The 20,127-nt window shown below is 47.7% G+C and overlaps 1 protein-coding gene across 2 annotated transcripts in view; it reads right to left on the reverse strand.

Moving 5' to 3' along the window:
• Positions 1 to 4,800: 4,800 nt before the first annotated feature.
• The window catches only part of TMEM150C (transmembrane protein 150C), a 324,371-nt gene continuing 309,044 nt past the window's right edge, over positions 4,801 to 20,127 (reverse strand). For both annotated transcript variants that reach the window (XM_078676149.1, XM_078676148.1), the window contains exon 10: positions 4,801 to 6,551. In XM_078676149.1, the coding sequence (XP_078532275.1) occupies positions 6,343 to 6,551 (209 nt within the window). In that variant the 3' untranslated portion in view covers positions 4,801 to 6,342. The remainder of the gene's footprint in view (positions 6,552 to 20,127) is intronic.

Raw genomic sequence — 20,127 nt, forward strand, 5'->3', positions numbered from 1 at the left:
AGAATTCTCACCCTACCAAAACTGAAAGGGAAAAACTGGAGAAATTGCTGGAAGAAATAGAGTTGTACAAAGTGTGAAAGAAAGTTGGCATCTGGTTCCATTAAAATTTTGTGATGATAGTAAATATCATCAAAGAGGGGATTGATGAAGCAAAGCTTCGCATATTTTGCGACTTGCTGTATTCATGAACCTCGTTTATGTGTAACAAGGTAATATTTGTATGTCTTACTAACGTTTATATTTAGTTTAAGCAAAGTTTATGAAGCTTGCCTATGTGTATTCCTAATGCATTTAATCCATGTCCGTAAAATTATGGCCGCTGTTTGTATTTTAGTTACTGCGCATGCGTCAGTCACACTCACGTGTCCTGACGTGTCTGCAGAGTTGGAGGGAAATTTATGCGCATGCGTAATACATAGCTTTGCCAGTAACGTGGTACTGCTCGTGCCACTGCTCTTGTGCCTGTTATATGTAGCTAACATTTAGACTGCATAAGTATATTTTATAGTGATAAGTTGAAAGTACAAAACCAAATGATGTGTTTTCATAATGTTATTTTTATGTATTAATTTGTTTTCACTTGCTTTTCATGTACCGCGGGAAATGGGGGTCTGTCTATACCGAAAGCCATCTTGGAGGTCCCTTCTGCGCATGTGCGACTTTTCGGGGACCTGACAACCTTGGCTGATGGAACTTAGCCAGCTGGCAGTGATGGGCAAGATGCTCCTGAGAACTGACCTGCGAACTCGCTGAGCGGAGTCACATGTCCCTGTTCAGCTACATTGTACAATTGTCATTGTATTTCTTTGCAGTTTCTCATGGGAACCCCAATCTCGCTAGGCGGTACCCAGATATGTAAATGAAGCATCCAAATAGTGTGTTATGATTGGTGTATTACCCAAATCCTACCTTAGGACCAATCCAAATTGGGGATTCTGACACTTTGCAACATTTGGGGGGTGGTACACCGTCCCAAAACAGTATATCTACCCTGGGTTCACCTAGGGAAATTGTCCGACTTGTCTGGTTTAGCTGACCGGTCACTGACCCATCGTACTCAATAGGTGACTGAAGATACAGAGAGCTGCGGAGCACTCTGTCCGCAATTGACCATAGACTAAGGTTCTACTGAACCTTAAAGTGCTGGCGAAGCACTTTGCTGGGAGTTCGCTGACCCAATCGGGGTCTTGATCGATAGCTGCAGAGAGGGTGGAGCGCAGGCGTTGCTTCCAAACTGCGGGTGCGGTCCTGTCCTGAGCGGTCCTGTCCTGAGGGTTTGCTGTCCTGTCCTGAGGTCCTGTCCTGATTCCTAATCTGAGGGTATCCTGTCCTGTCCTGGGTGTCCATTCTGCACCTGCTGTCCTCTGAGGGGTATCCTTCCTTGAGGGTTTCCTGTCCTTAACTGACCCGTGGCCAGGGTTTGGTTTCTACACCAGTCTAGGTAAATACTGCTCTAAGTTCTTTAAAACTTGCACCTTTCTATTTTTCTGTCTTTGCTTTAATAAAGACACACCTTTGCACATGTTGATTTTCCATGCTTTTGCCGCAAACTATTGAATCATAAAGTCAAGTGCATATATTCTTAAATTGTTCCTATGCTATCCTACCTTTTGGAAATCATATTTTGCATTGCAGTTTGTCATTTTCTGATATGGTCTAGAACGGCCTTACTTAAACTGTCTGAAAACTCCTTGCCTTGAATACATAGCATTTTTTCTTTATCTCATAATTACATTTAAATGGTTACCCTGACTTTATTTCTCTATAGTTATGTACTTTTCATTATCTTGGTTATTGACTGCCTTATTCTTGTAAGTTTAATGCTTGACGAAAACGAACTTTAGATAAACATTTTAAAACTTCCAGTTGTCCGTGGTCCTTTTACAAACAGTATTGAATGTCATTTGAATTTGCATTTGTTGCCTTTCCTTTTACAGCTAGGCCCCTGATCCGTTGAAGTTATAGGTACCCGTGTCGGTGGATGGTAAGTCGGGTACACTAAGTGATAACAGTAGGGAACACACACAATTGGTAGCAGCCCGTGGAGTCGCCCTGTCAATGAATAGTGTGAATTGGAAGTATATGGGCCCTGAAGCCGGAAACGGCGGAATCATTGGCTGGGTGACCTCGCGCGCTCTATCACTACCGCCACTCTTGCAATAGTTTGAAGCCTTTTTGCAGAGACCTCTGGTTCAAAGTCAACATGCAGAAATCTCAAGCCCTCAGCCTTACTATCCCCTTGAGTGACAGAACTTAGCTGGATCACCTCTTCTGCTTTCCATGGGCAGCCCAAGGGGTACTGTACTTGTGCCTGCAAATACATTCCATGGTGGAGAAGACAGCGGAGCACAACTATACTTCCTTGCTGACAGCTGCCCGCTCCGACCTACAATCTTGGAGGGGCGGTACTATCTCCTGGCTGGGTAGGATAGTGGCGGACAAGATGATCCTCCTTCCAAAGATACTTGATATAAAGCGAAACCTCCCCTACAATCCCCCACACATACCACTAGGGAAACTGCAGCATCTGATTGAGAACTACATATGGGATGGTAAAAGGCACAAATGGCCAGGAAGCAAGCCTACCTATCTGTAGTGGAGGGACGCCTGGGCATCTCCCATTTGACTTGTTATTATCAGGCAGCCTAACTGAGATATCTAGTGGAATGAAATAGAACCTACCCAAAAATACACTGGTGCCTCATTGTCCAGGCGATTGCTGGGATCCATATATGGAAAATTCCCTGGCCGCCTAAAAAACATCGCCCGCTTGAGGTTTACATCTCATCAGTAGTAAGGGCAACAATAGGGACATCTGATAAAGTTAAACTGGTGAAAAAACTCTCCACCCACATCTCACCACAAACACTCATTATGGGGAACCCTGACTTCTCACCTGCCATGCAGAGCACAATGTTTCTCCCATGGCAGGGAGCCAACCGTAAAAGTATAGGGGATTTCTTTGACCACCACAGCCTCATGGATTTACCACAAAAAAGGTCTAGCTGTGGAGTGCCGCTCAGTGAATATTAGCATTACATTGCTATTTGGCACTGGGGGACACATCCCCAATTGTGCCCGTATGCCTGTAGACCCCTCACACTCTTTGAGAAATGATTCTTCACATGTCACAATGATAAAGGCCTACTTTTGGATATTTATGCCTTCCTGAACACCCCCACTAAATTAGAATGTGAGTGGCCTTTATTGCCAAAGACTTGTCAGACATTTTTCACAAAGCCCGCCCTATAGGGCTTCCGGGAAGGAGATTACTGGTAATGCACCCCAGCCAGAATAGCTAATTGGAAACAAGACGGGGATGACAGTTTTCGGCAGAAATGTGGCCATTTAGGTATGATTATCCATAGTCTTTGGCATTGCCCTAAACGACAATTATATTGAGCGGACGTCCTGGCAGACATTAATGAAATGTACAAGTCTGATATACCCATATTTCCTAGTTGCATATTACTAGGGATTCCCAACGCTCTGACTTATCCATTGCGCTCGGTGATAGGGAGAGCCATTACCCTAGCACTCTGTGTGGCCAAACAAGTCATTCTGTCCGAATGGGGCACTGAGAAGATACGGACGCATGCTGACTGGCTACACAAGCTTTGAGAACGGCTCAGCATGGAAACATTTAAGCCGCTGTAGAACATAAGCTTCCACAATTTCATCAGATATGGGGCCCATGAATTCAATTCCAGGCATGAGACTTCAGGCAGCAGTCTTGACCGGCGTTTCTGCGGATACTTCGACTCACAAATACAGAGAATTATGGAGAGTGAGCTAGTGAGAAAGAACGTTGGACTTTAATGCTCACCCCCAAAGGCTACAGCATCCTGCAGCGCCAGACAGGGTCAAGCAGTACCTTGTTTTCCTCATGGACTTTTATTAACCCCTCCCCTCATTCTCCCCCACCCACGGATAATTGTATTGGACTCACTCCACCCTTCCTAGTTCCCTTGCCCCTCCCCATAGTTTATATTCCTCCCTACCATCATAATGCACCTAGCCAGCCTCTGGATGTAGGTGAGGTTAATCTTCTATATTGTTTACTTCTCTGCAATTTAATAGAATTGATTTAAACCGAAAAAATTCAAGAAAACTTTCCCTATGAACTATACCCAGATTTACTAAGGCGTTGTGCCAGTGCAAAGCAATGTACCATCATGCATGGTATTTACTATCCGATGCCACAAGGCTGCTTTTGTTGGGGAGCCAGTGAAAGGCTAGTGATGTGTTATGTGTGATGCTGTTTGCAAGGCTAGCAACAAATCAGCGAAGTCAAATGTAGATCCAGGGAGGCAGAAACCTTGCCACATTTTCTGGATCTCCAAGTGAGATAAAGGTACACGGTTAATCTAAATGAAACACACACTGCATGATTAATGAAAATCTGACCTGAATAATAAAATGAAATATTTTTTGTTTAAAAACTCAATGTATTAACTGTAGCAAAATAAAACATGTAGAAACAATTTTAGAACACATGTTCATTGTGAACACAGAAGGTAAATGCAAGAAAAAAATATATCAAAATAAAACATGTAGAAACAATTTTAGAACACATGTTCATTGTGAACACAGAAGGTAAATGCAAGAAAAAAAGATATCAAAATAAAACATGTAGAAACAATTTTAGAACACATGTTCATTGTGAACACAGAAGGTAAATGCAAGAAAAAAAGATATCAAAATAAAACATGTAGAAACAATTTTAGAACACATGTTCATTGTGAACACAGAAGGTAAATGCAAGAAAAAAATATATCAAAATAAAACATGTAGAAACAATTTTAGAACACATGTTCATTGTGAACACAGAAGGTAAATGCAAGAAAAAATATCTAAGCTTGAACCAAAGGTTTGCCCAAACTTGCAGTTCTGTATATCTTGGCTGCAGTCAGAGAAGGTGCGCCACTTACGACATTCTCACGAAGCACAAGTCAATTTAAATGAGAACAAATTCAACACCATGACAAAAAAAACAGCTCATTAATTATTTTTTTAGTGTCCTGAGCGCAAGCAACAAAAACTCCTGTGCCCCAACTCAAACACAAAAAAGCATCTAGTATATTTCAACATTTCAACAGTGATTTATATTGTCCAACACAGGAAACACACATGGTGATTGTGGCCAGCAACTTGCCTTGTTCATATACAGGACTCAAATGTTCCTGTTGTGTTGGGTCTGTGGTTTAGAGATAAAATGTACACTGTTCCTAATACAGGCTGCAGACATCATTGCAATCAATTCTTATGCAGGAGTTTGCCTACTTTCCCAGAAGTCATACTACCACTGCAACAACCAACAACTATTCAGACCTGGATTGTAAAAGATATTACGTTCTTTAGGGTAGGGTGTCCACTGTGGATCCAATAGAGCGATTCCATGCAAACCTTTCAGGACATCCACTTGAAATATATTTACATACAATTGACCAAAAAGAAATCATTTACACAGTCAGCAAGTAGCCTCAAAATCTGGCATGGATCGCCATCTCGGACTACAACTGGACGCCTCTGATTGAAGCTTCATGGGGGGAAAAGTTGGAGTGGATGATTCCTTTCTCTTATCTTATTCATGAAACTTGTGACTTCTTTGTATTATCGGGGGTAGGTCAATAACCATGGCCCCAATCTACTTCACTTTACCCTTCGAAACTAGATTACCTTGTTTTTAGGGTTCTCATTACCTTGTTCCTTCAGGTTATTAAGTTTCGGTTCACATTTGAATTTACGGCTTATCAAGTTCACATTTTAAAGCAGGGCTTGTCAAGCATTTGCATACATTCTTAGCTGCCATCCAGTTGTTGGCCTTTCATCTCTAATATATAAATCAGTTGCCATTTGAAATCCATTCTTTTCTAGGAATAGGTGTCTAACGCTATGTGGAAGCGACCTTCGAAACCAATCACTCTGTTGGTGACGTACATGATTAGGCTACATTCATTGTGTAAATGGATCTGTGGGGAAAAAACACTAGCAAACCAGCACATCTCCTGGCTCTGACTGCTTGATTCTCTTTGTCCGCTCCATACCTCCTCCTTTAAGCGCACAATTGAATGAGTGAAATGGAGTGCATAAACTTTTCAAAATTCTACAACCCCTTTTGCACATGCGTAAAAAGGATCTTCTTTAAAGAATGAGATCTCGTCTCCGATTTGATCAAAAAGCTGCATACAAAAAGCTGCATCTGCTATTCAGGCTCTTGGCAATATATCTCAAGCATCTGTGTATTTCCATATGTAATTTGTGCTTGAAGATGAATCGGTCATCCGCATCCGTCCACTACTAAAACAAGTAAAATTACGAGGAAGAAAGGAGAAGAGGTGCTTAAACTTGATCCGTTTGGTACTCCGATGCTTCAGACAGATTTTCAGAGAAGGTGAGAAAATTCTCGTGAAATTCGGTGCAAATAATCTCAAATCTGTAGTGCCGGAACTCCACGGCAAAGGTGCCGAAGTAGAGCAGAAAGCCCATCACCAGGGTCCACTGGATTCTCGCAGCATGCATATGTAGCTGCTCTGCCATCAGGATGAAATCTGGGGAATAGGTCAAGGGACAACCGCCACAGAAGGAGTGAGGTAAGTCTGATCTGTAGTTCTCTGAAATTCTCAGAAAATAATTTATACATAGGGCAGGAAACAAGTTGGGGTTATTTTCCTATCTTCAGCATAGAACTATGGTAGATACTAGCCACAATGCAAACACATCTAGATTAATATTCCTTAGTACCCACTCTGCCTTTAAACATCTTTTCTGGGTATTTTGCAATTGCTCGCTGGCAGTGACGTAGAGGCAGCTGCCTCATAGCTGTAACTATGTGTCACACTGTATCAAATCGACACAATATAAATTGGAGCAAAGGATAGAGAGAGCATGCATTGAAAAACACATTGACATCTGTTGTGAAGCTGCAGTGTGGTGGCCCATTGTAGCACCCTGTTTATTGGGGTACTTTGGAAAACCACAACCTAAAAATTACTTTTGTTACACTTTATATAATTTCCCTTTACTCAACGCCTATTATCTGCTTTACATATTTATATTATACCTCTCAATGGAGGAATTCGGGGTGTCAGTCACAGTGGGACACTTGAAGTACGCCCAATGATTACGATCCTCTGGCTATATGCGGTTTGCGCAAGACCTGCGACATATGTTCTATTATAATTTATAAATCTATTTCATTGGTATGTTCTAGTATGACTTATGAATCTATTTCATTGGTACTAACCAAGGCACTGGGATCATGGAAAGGCCACTGGTAATCTCCACTTGATTTCCATACATCTGCATGTGTGAAATAGGCCCTCTTGGAAGCAAAAGATGGGAAACAGCAGCCGTTCACAGTGGTATCATTTTATAAAGTGTAAAGTGCCAGAAAAAACGCTCTGGCTCGGGTGGATTCCAAGACCTGGCTGCCACTGCAGCCTCGGGCGATTTTACAGGCCAGAATTTCTGGTCAGTAAAAACAGATTCACTGTTACCTCACCCAAGAAAACCAGGTGCGGAAACACTGTGCCAGTCGTGGTTGAGCGAAGCGGAATTCCGTCAGAGAGGAATTCCACAAGGGACTTCCGCACTGCCTGACTCATAATCGGGGCCTACGTGGTAAATGTTTTTAGGTCATATGTGAGTGACCAGAGAGGTGTGCTTATGAAGGACATACGAGATAGACACCAAGTTTATGTTTTATAGTGTGTAGGTGCTGTGAGTAACTCTGCACCTCCCATTATTATGTTTATGATTAGTTTATTTTCCGGACTGTGAGGAATCCATCCAATCCAAGCCTTATGGATCAGGGGTATGCTGTGTTGAAGCACTGGGTGGCAGAGACCGAGATCTGCCAGTATGTCTTAGTTTACCGTCATCCTTTATAAGGCTGTTGAAATATGTTCTCAGCTATAGGATGCTAGCTGATATAGAACAAGTCAGTTCCTACAGGTGTGGACCTTGTTAAAGTCCTCCGGTGAACCTGATAGTAGTTCCCCTTCCCCGTAAAAGACAAGCCTGTGAGAGTAATTGCTCCAGGGCCCGCCCCTCCTACTAAAACAGTTTTGTCCCCTCCCCCCCCTATTCCTTATCTTCTACTGGTTCTGCCTCGCTTTTCTTCTCTTTTCTTAAGTGTTTCTGTTTAATCATCATACGTAGCACATTTATCAGCGGCTGCCAAAGCCACTCTGACCTCTATGTGGCCAAGATGGGCTCCCTACTCTAGAAGGCCCTACAATGCAGAATATATATGCATCACCTTAGCTGCAATCAAGTTCTATATAAGGTATCTTTCTATTCCATATATAATTAAGGACTTCTTATAATTGTAGACTTGCTCAGTTGTATTCAATATTCAAGGCTCTACATGCTTTCATACAAATCTCAACGAACTAGAGTGTTTTGAGGGAACATATTCTCTTCAACAAATTTAATCTGTATTTCTCTTGATGAGACACTCTGCTCTCATGTGTGTACTGTTTGCTGTTTGGTACCTAAATGTTGCAAGCACTGCATATATTGTTTGATGGCCTGAGTTCTTACGCTGCCTTTCTACTTTATGACGAATATGATGATCCCTATACGATTTCTACCAATTTATTATTTTTTCTTTCAATAAACAGAGTTGAAACAAAATCCTCCAGAGCCCAGCTCTTAAGCCTAGCTTGCCTATCGAGTGACTATTTCAAGTGGACTGGCTGATTACATCCCATTCACATAGGCAACATCAAGATTGCATAGTTAGAAGTTATGGTTTGCTGTAACTACCAGATAGCTGGTGGGTTGGGGAGGAGGACATGGATCCAGGTAACCCATGGTAAACAGAGGCACTATCTAAATATGGGGAATTAGGCCAACAATGCCACCTAAGAACTTGTGGCAGTACTTCAGTCCAAAATGTTGTTCTGCCTAGTGCTGAGCCCTCCCATATTTATGCACTCAACTACTAAAACGTTTTTTATAAAATATGTTCAGACATATTTGTAATTCTATTTCCACCACATTACTGAAATGGACCCAGAACAGCAACTGCACACCACACACCATGTTAAGACAGACAGTTGTCCTTGATGTTAATGATGGAAACTACTCTCCGTCTCTGTAGCTTTCTAAGTTACTTATTAATTCTTAATAATCTTCAGATTAATTTACACAGATTGCAGCCGATAAGTGATTTGGCCTCCAGTATTTTTTTCCAAGGATTACAGACCGCACTGCCACTTGAGAGCAGGCAGGACCGGAAGTAAACACCCTAGACGAGGCAGCCTGCTCAGGGATGTTCCAGCCAGCACCATACTATGATCAATTGAGTAAACTAGGCCTGGTTAGGGATGGATTATTTGGCCAGACTTGGCTGTTTCAAGCTAACGGTTTTCACCCTGCATGGGACCATCCAAACAAGTGTGTGTACCTATTAGGGAAGTCCATCTCTGAAGTGGCCCTTTCCACCCAGTAGAGTGAAGGCCAAGCTGCCCCAGCAGCTTGCACCTTAGTGGTCTGATCAGAATGGATGGGGGTTGAGTGGTGCTGGACCTTGAATGCAGCCTGGTGCCCCTCTAACCCAATGTGCCACACAATTACCCTATATCCACCCAATTCATTTTTGCAGTAGGTTGCAGCAATTGTTCGTGAGATGTCCCTGCTGGGTCATGCTGGTGGTGAGACCCCTGTGGTCTCAATAACACTGCACCATGGCCCTATCTCTCCATTCTATCATCTCTGAGCAGTAAGTGGTGTTGGTGCTCATGGGATTTCCATGGCTACCGACTCCTGCAGGCAGCAGGGCCTGCCCACCTATACAGACTCCTGAGAGGTGTGAAGGTCGGTCTGGAATGGGCATGAGTATAGTTCTGGACCCGTTGTTATGGAATTCTGATTAACAACCATAACATTGCACTATAATTAGAATTCTCTCAATGGAAGTTATAGGAGTTGCCAACTATAGGAGTACATCATTGGCATATAATGAAATGACATGCTCCCAATCATGGTTCTACTTTGCAACTTTAACCAGCACAACTTTCCGAATACAGTATGCTAGGGGTTTGATATCAAGGGCAACAAAAATGCAAGGAAAGGGGACAACCCTGCATTGTACCACTGTTCAGTTGGAAGGGTTCCGGAATTGTTCCATTGGCCTTTACCATTGTCACTGTTTAGGCCAGCAACGCCCAGGACATAATGTCTGACAAAATCCAATCCATTTCACAACAGCCTTTAATAAAGGCCATTGTACAGAATCAACATCCAATGATAGAACCACCACAGGTTGCATTAGAGCATCAGCATCAACTGGGCAACCACTGAAGCATCTTAAGTTGTGTCTGGTCGACCTACCTGGCATAAACAAGAATTCATAATCAGGTGGATTCGAAAATGTATAAACAATTGGCATGGACTTTCATGAAGCGTTAACTCTTTATATTAAGCAGAGATATGGGCTTTTAAGAGGATGATGTCCCACTGCTCTGTCCTGTACCAGCATACAAAGGATTTTAATTGAGAGATTGCTTTATAGATGCTTAAACACCTCAGCAGACAATCAATTTGGGAAGGTGTGTCTATTGAAGATAACTTCCACAGATGGGTTTGGGAACATTACCTTCTTCTGGGCCCAGAAACCCCTCTTCAATAGTTACCACGTCTCTTATTCTGAACTTCTTTTCCCCTCAAATTTTGGATATGGCTGCTTCCGTCAGGACTGTGTAGTAGGCCCTTCATTCGGACACGGTTGATTGAGCAAAGCCTATGTTTTTGGTGTTACCACCTTGTTACGCACTTCCCACATATTCCCTATGGAGCGGTTTGGTCACAAAGGTTCCCATGAGTAGGAAATAATCGGAGAGTGTGCCGGGAACATGGCTTCAGGTTGAAGTTGCTGCTTAGAGTAAAGCCTCCCCATTCGGAGTCCCAAGTTATCACCACAAGCTGTCGCTTGAGGAAAGAAAGATCTTACCAGCAATGAGAAACCTTTTGTTTATATTTTAAATACTTGTACTAACTCTAGCGATACGGGATCGTAGGGCTCTCATGGTAAGGCCAAGTCGGTGCCCAACTGCTCCTGTTGTTTGGTGTTGGGCAGCTGTCGCATTTGCCAGGGAACAGGAAGCTGCATGGAGGCTTCTCCTAAGGGGAAAGATGCAGCAGTATCAGCACCACACAGCTTGCCAGAGAGAATCTATGTGTATCTGATGATTTTCAAGGAGGCAACAGTAGAGAGCAGAGAGTTTTTGGGGGTGGAGCAGAGCCCAAAAGATTTTTGCTGAGAGAACAGCACCAGAAGACCTAAGCAAATTGAACCCCGTCTCGGCTTCGCTGTCTGGCCCTGTGGTGGTATGAGGATGAGCAGTAAGGTATTTAGATGGGTAGGACTTACTGACCACCCTATCTTAAAACACAAAATGGCAGGGAAAGTAGTTTCTACCATCCTTCACAAACGAAACCCCCACACTTATTACCAATTAAGGTCTGCTGTTGAGGGGCCGGAGGTTTTGGGGAACACCCAATAGCTTTATCTGGTTTAAGTAAAACCTAACCAAAATCTTTTAGCACTTACTGACCCAGGTAGCCAGACTAGAACCACTATTGAATCTTAGGCTTTGCAGAGAGATTACCACCAGAAGCTCAAGCATAGGCCTTCTAAGCTAACACCCTTATTCAGATCTGACCATCCTCTGCAATCCAAAAATCAGAAGACAATAGGGTGTGCGCTAAAGCTTCTGCATGCCCTACATGGAGCCCTTGTATCACCAAGACACCCGTTCAGAACTGGACAGGGATAGGAACCCAGAGTCAGGTGTAATAGCTTTAAAGACTGACATAGCTATGGAAGGAATTGAACCACAGCTTTAAGCTCTCAGGATAAACATAGGGATTCTGGAGCCCTATACAGAACAGTCTCCAATACACTCATAGACCTGTTTCCTTTTACTGTACATAAAGAAATCCCAATGCACCATATCTACCAAGCCCTGACCCAACTAAGAATAGAGGGGGAACCAACCACGATAGGACCAAGAGCACTCCTGCCTTTGGCTCCTATTAATACATGAGGGGAGCAGGCCGGAGGCAGTATAAGCACAGTCAGACCGATGGTACAAGCAAGGATAGAGTAAATAAAAAAAATGCTGAAAAATATAGCGGGGAAGCTCAAAAATAGATTTGCTATCTCTCGGGCTAACCCGTCTGATATCCCCAATACGTGTGAAGGACTGGAAGGAAAACTGGAAAAGTTGGCAAGTTGCACTTCCGCACTCCAAGATGAATTGACAAAATGTGCGCAGTATGTGGAAAGGAACTCGGTAACTGGCCACTTTCAAAGTTCTGAATAAAGCCATCCAGGAGACACTTGAGAGGCTAGAACACCAGGACAGAAGGAATACATATAAAAATAATGAACAGCAGAAGGCGCAGATCAAAAATCAATTGTGATTGGTGCGATTCAAGATGGCCTTTTTAATGGAAATACGGCTGGTTTGCAGAGAGAGTTGGCTCTGGAGATTCAGCAGGTACACAGAGATCCTTTTAGACTCGACACAAACAGAAGCGCACTAGGAAAATGTTGGTGTACCTTTGGACATTTTTTGTGCTATCAACAACTTGCTTTAAAGTCCAAGGCCATGGGGGCCTGGCCAAGATGGCGGTGTGAGCGGACGTGCTTCTCGGAGCTCCCGCCGCCGGCCGATAACACAGCACCTTCTACAGCACCTCATCCCCCGTGTTTGGGCCCCCCCGAGAAGCATTGGTCGCCCGGACGGGCTTGGCCCCGGCGGGACTCTTTGCGGGGCGTCCAGGGCTCCAGGGGCCGCGGAGAGAGGCTCGTCCCGAGAGCGGCCTGGTTTGGCCTAGAGACGAGGAGGCGTGGCCGAGGGTGACGGCGGAGCGTGCCCGTCCTGAGAGCACCTCGGGCGGGGTTCTGTTACCCGAGAGCCGGTGCGTAGGTGGTGGGTCCGGCCCACACGGTCTCTGCGTGAGGCCCCCGGGGTGCTGTTGCCCGGGGGCTACTGCGGACCTACCGCCGCCACTTGGGATCGACCGCTTCAGGAGTGGCCACTGCTTGGGCCAACAGAGGAAGGAAGCGATGCGGCCTTGTGCGGAGGGCCCGCCTGCGGAGCAACATCTACCCGCTGATCGGAGCGGAGAGTGGCTGAGGGGATCCCCGGTGACTGCTTGTACAGACCCGTGGATCGGTACGCCGGCGTGGCACTGTGACGCGACACTGCCCCTCTCCGCTGGACATTGGGGGGTCTCGAACGGTCAGGAAACCCACCTGGAGGTGGGCGGGGAGGTTGATCACGGGCCCGAGGCCTGGTTGGAGGGCCCGGGGTGGCCAAAATTACTGCGCGTTGGCGGCCGCCATTTCGGACACCACATTGGGCGCATACCTGAGCGAAAGGTCGTTCTTCGTGAGGCGCCTTGAGGGATCGTGTTTGGTCCCCAACATTGCGTGCAGAGGCCGGCAGTGGCTTGAGACCCGGGCCCATACCGCCGCATAGCACCAGTCGCGGCCCGGCTGCGAGCCCCGCGGGACATGTCCTCTGTACAAGGCCGGACAGATAGGACCATTAAGGACCTGTTCACCCCTAACGCGACGGGGAAGCGGGCAGACCCCACCACGGCGATTCAGCGGGCTGGTGCTGAGAAGATGGCCACTGGCTACCCTACCTCTGGTACGGCGAATACCGAGGAGCCCATCACCAAGGCTTTTCTAGAATCCCTCTTCAGTGGTCTGCGGGAGGACATTCACGCCCTGAAAAGGGAATTGAAGGAGGAGATTAGAGAGGTCCGCCGCGACACGGATGCCATAGGTGAAAGGGTGGCCGACTTGGAGACCAAAGGCAAAGGGCGCGACATTGAAATAGAGGCTCTGCAGCAAGAAATCATCCGTATACATGACCAGCAGGTGGATCTTCAATCCCATGTTGAGGATTTAGAGAACCGCTACCAGCGGCATAACATCAGGATTCGGGGGTGAAGCAGACTCCCGACACGAAGGATCTTTTCCACTTTACGGAAGGCCTATTCAACCACATTCTTGGTAGGCCAGCGGACTCCGCACTCCGCCTTGATAGGGCGCACCGGACGGGCCCTCCAGGGCCGCTTCAGCCCTCCCGGCTGATATCTTGGTCTGCGTGCAGGACTTCCGTACCAAGGAAGAAATCCTCAGCAAGGCCCGACAGATGGGAACTATCTCCTTTGGAGCTCACTCCCCGTCTCTATATCAGGATTTGGCGGCCATCACCCTCGAAAAACTTAGGTCCTTCAGACCGGTCACTGCGGAGCTGCGACGGCGCAACATCTCATACAGTTGGGGCCACCCCTTTCGCTTGGTGTTTAGGTTGGACAATAAGGTTTGCCAACTGCGGTCCTTCCGGGAAGCATGCTGTCTTTTGGGCATCGAGGAGCCGAAGGAGGAGGAGGGGCCGCCTGTCCGGGGGTCGTCTGGAGTGGACCACACCGGGCAGTGGCAACAGCAACGGAGGAGGCGCAGGCCAAGATGTCCGCCTGCGGTGGAGATCAAGGAGGGTCAACGAGCGGCGGTGGAGACTGCGGCGACGGAACTGGCGGGCCCTGACAGCGGTTGACTGTCGTTCTCGACCCCCTGTGTCATTGCTGAGAAAGGATGGGATGAGACCAGACGGTCGGCGGCGGGAGTCGAGGCGTTGGATTCGGACACATTCCCCCAATTTTGATCTTCACTGTACATCTACATTAGTGGATGATGGACAAGACTGTTTTTTGTATCCTTCATGTTGGGGAGGGGGGGATTGTTGTGGGTGGGTTGGGGTTGTGGGAGGGACAGGGTTTAGGTCCAGGGATTCTTTTCAGTTCTGATGTGTTGCTCTCCGTAGATTCTAGAGAGGCGCAGGCTTCAGGATACGCCTCGGGGAGGGGCCGGATGTACGAGAGAAATGCTTGGCAAACGCTTGATTACGCCCGGATAGGGGTCCGGGTGGCCCACACGTTTCACTATGCCCCCGACTGAGTTGCGGATCCTCACACTAAATGTGCGGGGACTCAACAATCCAGTGAAAAGGAGGGCTGTCCTTTCCCTTCTGGAGGCCTCTAAGGCCGACATATGCTTGCTACAAGAGACCCACTTATTGTCGAGGGATTGTCACAGGATGCGCTTGCGCTATTTCCCCCAACAATTTTACTCTTCCTCTTCCACCAAAACTGCGGGGGTGGCTTTCTTAGTAGCCCAGAGGTTCAGGGGAAAGGTCCTGCAGAAGGGGGCGGAGGTGAAGGGGAGGTTGTTGTCTTATAGATTCTCCCTTGGGGGGGGGGCGACCTTCACAGTCTGTTCTATTTATGCCCCGAATGAAGGTCAACAAAAGTTTTTACATACCGCTCTCACGGAGGTGGCCGTGTCACCTGATCGACATGTACTGGTGGGAGGTAACCTGAACCTGGTTATGGACAATGTGCAGTATAGGTCAGCGCAGCGCTCCACTCAGACTGGGACACTCTCCGCTGGGAGGTTGGCTAGGCTAACAGACATGGGCATGGTGGATTTGTGGCGTCGATTTCATCCCTCGGAAAGGGAATACACCTATTACTCGAATGCCCACAAAACCTATGCCCGCTTGGATTATTTTCTGGCATCCCCTTCCTTACAGGCGCTGGCAACGGTGGTGGAGATAGGAGCTGCATCCCTCTCTGATCATTCCCACATGGTGGCTGTGTTCTCCCTGCCCCCACTGTCACGCACACCGCGCTGCTGGAAGCTGCGCGGCTCGCTGCTGCATCGCGCTGACGTGGTGGGGAACATCCAGGCGGCTATTACTGACTATCTGGCGCATAACGACACTGACACCACATCTTTGGCCACTCATTGGGCGGCGCTAAAGGCGGTTCTGCGTGGTGAGCTTATAGCGATCTCGGCCGCCGAGAACGCGGAGCGTGCACCCGAAACGGGAGGAACTGTCGCTGAGGACGCGAGAACTTGAGTACACGCACCAGCGGACCGGGGCGCCGAGGATCTGGAGGCAGTTGCGATAAGCTAGGCAACAACTGGCAGCGCTCGACCAAGACCGTGCGGAATATGCGGCATTGAGGGTGCGACACTTATTTTATACTGGGGGAGACCGCTGCGGGAGACTGCTGGGTCATGCGCTTCGGGAAAAACAACGGAAGCAGTCGGTACGGGAGATCGTCACGCCGGGTGGGCGGGTGGTCACCGAGGACGCGGACATTGCGGGGGCATTTAGCACTTTTTACACCTCACTGTATACCGGGTCGGTGCTTGACCCGGAAGAAGGTGAGAGGTTCTTGGCCTCGGCCTCCCTCCCTGCATTGTTCCCGGAACAGTCGGATCTTCTGGAGCGTTCTATCTGGCCAGAGGAGGTGGTTGCAGCTATTTAGCGCCTCAAATTGGCAAAAGCGCCCGGCCCGGATGGCTTCTCTGTGATCTTTTACAAGACGTTTTGTGCGCAAGTGACGCCTCTGATGACCGCCCTCTTTAATTCTTTCGCAGACGCCGGGGAGATCATGAGTGATTTGCTGGAAGCCACCATTTCGGTCATCCTCAAACCGGGGAAGGACCACTCGAGGTGCGAGGCATATCGCCCGATATCTCTACTCAATGTAGACCTTAAAGTCTACACCAGCATACAAGCAGCGCGCCTCGCACCACTAATGCAGGGGCTGATCAACCCGGACCAGGCGGGATTCATCCTTGGACGTCAGACAGTAGACAACACTAAAAGGGCGCTGCACCTAATTGAGAAGGCCTCACGAACGTCGGAGGAGTACATGTTGCCGGCGATAGATGCCGAGAAGGCATTCGACCGAGTCCACTGGCCTTACCTCGAGCAGGTGATGGTGAAAGCTGGGTTGGGTGACCGATTCCGTACATGGGTTCTTAACTGCTATTCTTACCCCTCAGCGTCGGTCAGGGTCAACGGATTAGCCTCACCACGATTTTCTATAGAGCGTGGCACTCGGCAGGGGTGCCCGCTGTCGCCCCTGCTCTTTGCCTTGTATATGGAGCCGCTAGCACAACTGATGCGGACCACTCATGAGGTACGCGGCATCAAATTTGGGGCATATGTCCATACCATCAGCCTGTATGCTGACGATGTCCTCCTGTCCTTGTCCTCCCCGGACACGTCCCTCCCGGCCTGTGTGGAGATCTTGAGTGCGTTCTCCAGAGTGTCGGGGTTTAAGGTGAACATGACCAAGTCGGAAGCCTTGGACCTTTCCCTGGCCCCGCATACGCGAGCCGACCTGCAGAGGCGCTTTCCGTTCCGTTGGGCGCAGAAGTCAGTTCCTTACTTGGGAATTCAACTGGCCGCAACGTTGTCGGACACGGTTGGGATCAACTATGCACGGCTACGTTGGCTCATTCGTACTGAGCTGACCAGGTGGAAGCACCTCCCTATGTCATGGCTGGGAAGGGTAGCGGCCATCAAAATGACGGTCTTACCACAGATTCTATACGTGTTCCGCACCATCCCCCTCCGTCCGCCGGATGGCTGGCTTCGCCAGATGCAATCAGAGCTGGCGCAATTTATATGGAATGGCAGGAAACCCCGAATGAAGCTGCGTCTCGCGACGCTCCCTCCTGAAAAAGGGGGATTGGGTCTTCCTGATCTCCTGCTTTACTATCAGGCGGCACAACTTAGAACGTTGGTGGAGTGGAGCAGGTGGGAGTCAGATAAACATTGGCTCTTTCAGGACCAGGCGGTCGCGGGTCGTCCACTCCAGGAAGTGCCCTTTCTCCGCCGTCAGCATCGTCCCCCCAATCTTTACGCCTCCTACATCACGAGAGTGCCGCTGGAGGTCTGGGATTGCACCAATCTTAAATCTGATCTGACCACCTTTCCGTCTCCGCTTACTCCCCTACTCGAGAACCCGGACTTCACCCCAGGGATGGATGTGGTGGCATATGCGAGGTGGCGCCCGGCGGGTTGTAGATCCCTGGTCCATTTGTATACTAAGGGAGGAATTATCCCATTCGAGACTTTCAAACGAGAATATCAACTGCCGGAATCAGAGCGCCTCCGGTATCTCCAAGCTCGGCATTGGGCGATGAATAGCCAGGTGCGGGAGGGGGCTGATCGACAGCTGCGTCCTTATGAATACTGGCTAATCACGAGAACCTCGGATAAACATCTCATTTCTGATCTATACCGCACACTCCTAGACCGGTACTCTCGGGTGTACAGCTCGGGCAGGGCGCGCTGGGAGAGGGAGTTGGGGCGCACCCTTAGCACCACAGAATGGGACAGTATATATTACCGCGCGCGACACTCTGCTTATCACATGGAACTGACCGACACGCTCACCAAAATCGCCACATACTGGTACTATACCCCTGAGGGACTGCACAAAATGGACCACAGCAGGGAGGCGACGTGTTGGAGAGGGTGTGGGGAGAGGGGGTCCCTGACCCACCTATTATGGGACTGCGTCCAGCTGAAGGAGTATTGGAAATTGGTGTTGGATGAGGTTGATGCCCACTTTGATACCGAGCTCCCTCGCTTTCCCTCCTACACACTACTGGGTTTGTCCAATCCTGTCACGTATCCCCTGCGTTCCCGTAGGGGCAGATTGATTGCCATTGCATTGGGTTCAGCATTGCAGAATATTGTGTCTTTCTGGCGCTCCACTCACAAACCCAATTTTCAGGGGTGGCTTTAGCGTCTTTGGGCGGTTTTAGGCATGGAAAGGCTCTCCCTGATTGAGGCGGGACAGGGGGACAGATACGCGGAATTGTGGCAACCATTTCTTTCCCTGCTGGCTACGGAATTTAGAGAGGTTACGTGCCCTAGGTATCTACGCCTGCTGCGCTTGGCCCAGACCGAACCTGATGGAGTCTGAAGGGCCTTGTCCTTACTTGCGGAAATTGTTGGACCTGGACCTGGGGAGGGAGGGGGGATGGTGGGGTAGTTGGGTCAAGGGGAGGATCGGGGTGGGGTGGTTCTTTTTGGGGTTTTTATTTGTATTTTTGTGTTTTTTGTTTCCCAACATCTTGACAACTGTGGCCTATACAGCGGCAGCACCCGTTCCTTGGGGCTTGGCGGGAGACTCTCCGGGGTGGCTATGGGCTCAGGGGACCCCTGAGGCTGTGAACCACGATATTCTCATCCCCCCCACCTCGTCCCCCCGATTTGAGACGCGGCCGGCCCTTCGGGGTTGTAGGCGGCTTGCTGTGTTAAATACCGACTGCATTACTGTTATCATTGAAACACCTGCTTGGTACCATGATCTCTAGACGGCCCATCGGGTTGTAGGCGATTTTATCATGAATGTTTGCTTCAACAAAACTAATAAAACAGATTTAATACTAAAGTCCAAGGCCATAGTATATCACAACCTCACTTTCACCATTGGATCTAATATGTGATATGTTAGTGACAAAAGACAATGGTTGCTTGGAAATGAAATGGCTGAACTGCAAAGTTTGGGGGCTAAAGTGCAACTGAAATTCCAAACGTCACTAAAGGCAATGCAGAACAACAAAATCCACCTTTTGAGACGTGAGGAAGATACTGAAATAATAATTCAAGAAGGTAAAGCAGGAAAAACAGGACAAAAAGTGTGAGGCCTGCCTCTGGGTCTTCAGATCAGATTCTATGAAAGACAGACCCCTGGATCATTATGAAATAATAATATTTATGATACCTTCTCCCAGTCTGCGGCATGGTCGTTAACTGCCTGCTATCAGCCGTTCTATGCCCAAGTCCTATTCAACTGATCAGAGATTATGAGCTGCATTAACTGGTGGTAACACTCTGAATGGCTTTGGCTGTGTGAGGCATCGGTATAAATTGAAGCAGGTTCCCTCTCCCAACAGGTGGCATGATCGTTAAGTTGCCTAGTAGCAGCTGTCATATGTGCACGTTTTATTCATCTGTGTCAGTTCTGTCTATTTTAAACTAGTGCATTTTGGGCCACGTTGTGACCATCGGATCTGTGCGGTTACAGACTCGAAACGTTTGTTGTTTGAACTTGAATAAAGACTTCTTCTTACGTGTTCAGAGTCCTCTTTTCGAATATGCACTAGCACACAGGTAGCTATAGACCAATTCACAATACATGCACTAGAAGACGTACAAGTCGGAGAATACAACATGGCATTTCATCTCGGGTGGGGCGCTCAAAAGGCTTGGGAGAGGC

Source organism: Lissotriton helveticus, chromosome 2_1 (assembly GCF_964261635.1).
Source record: "Lissotriton helveticus chromosome 2_1, aLisHel1.1, whole genome shotgun sequence".
In the NCBI taxonomy this organism is placed as follows: Eukaryota; Metazoa; Chordata; class Amphibia; order Caudata; family Salamandridae; genus Lissotriton; species Lissotriton helveticus.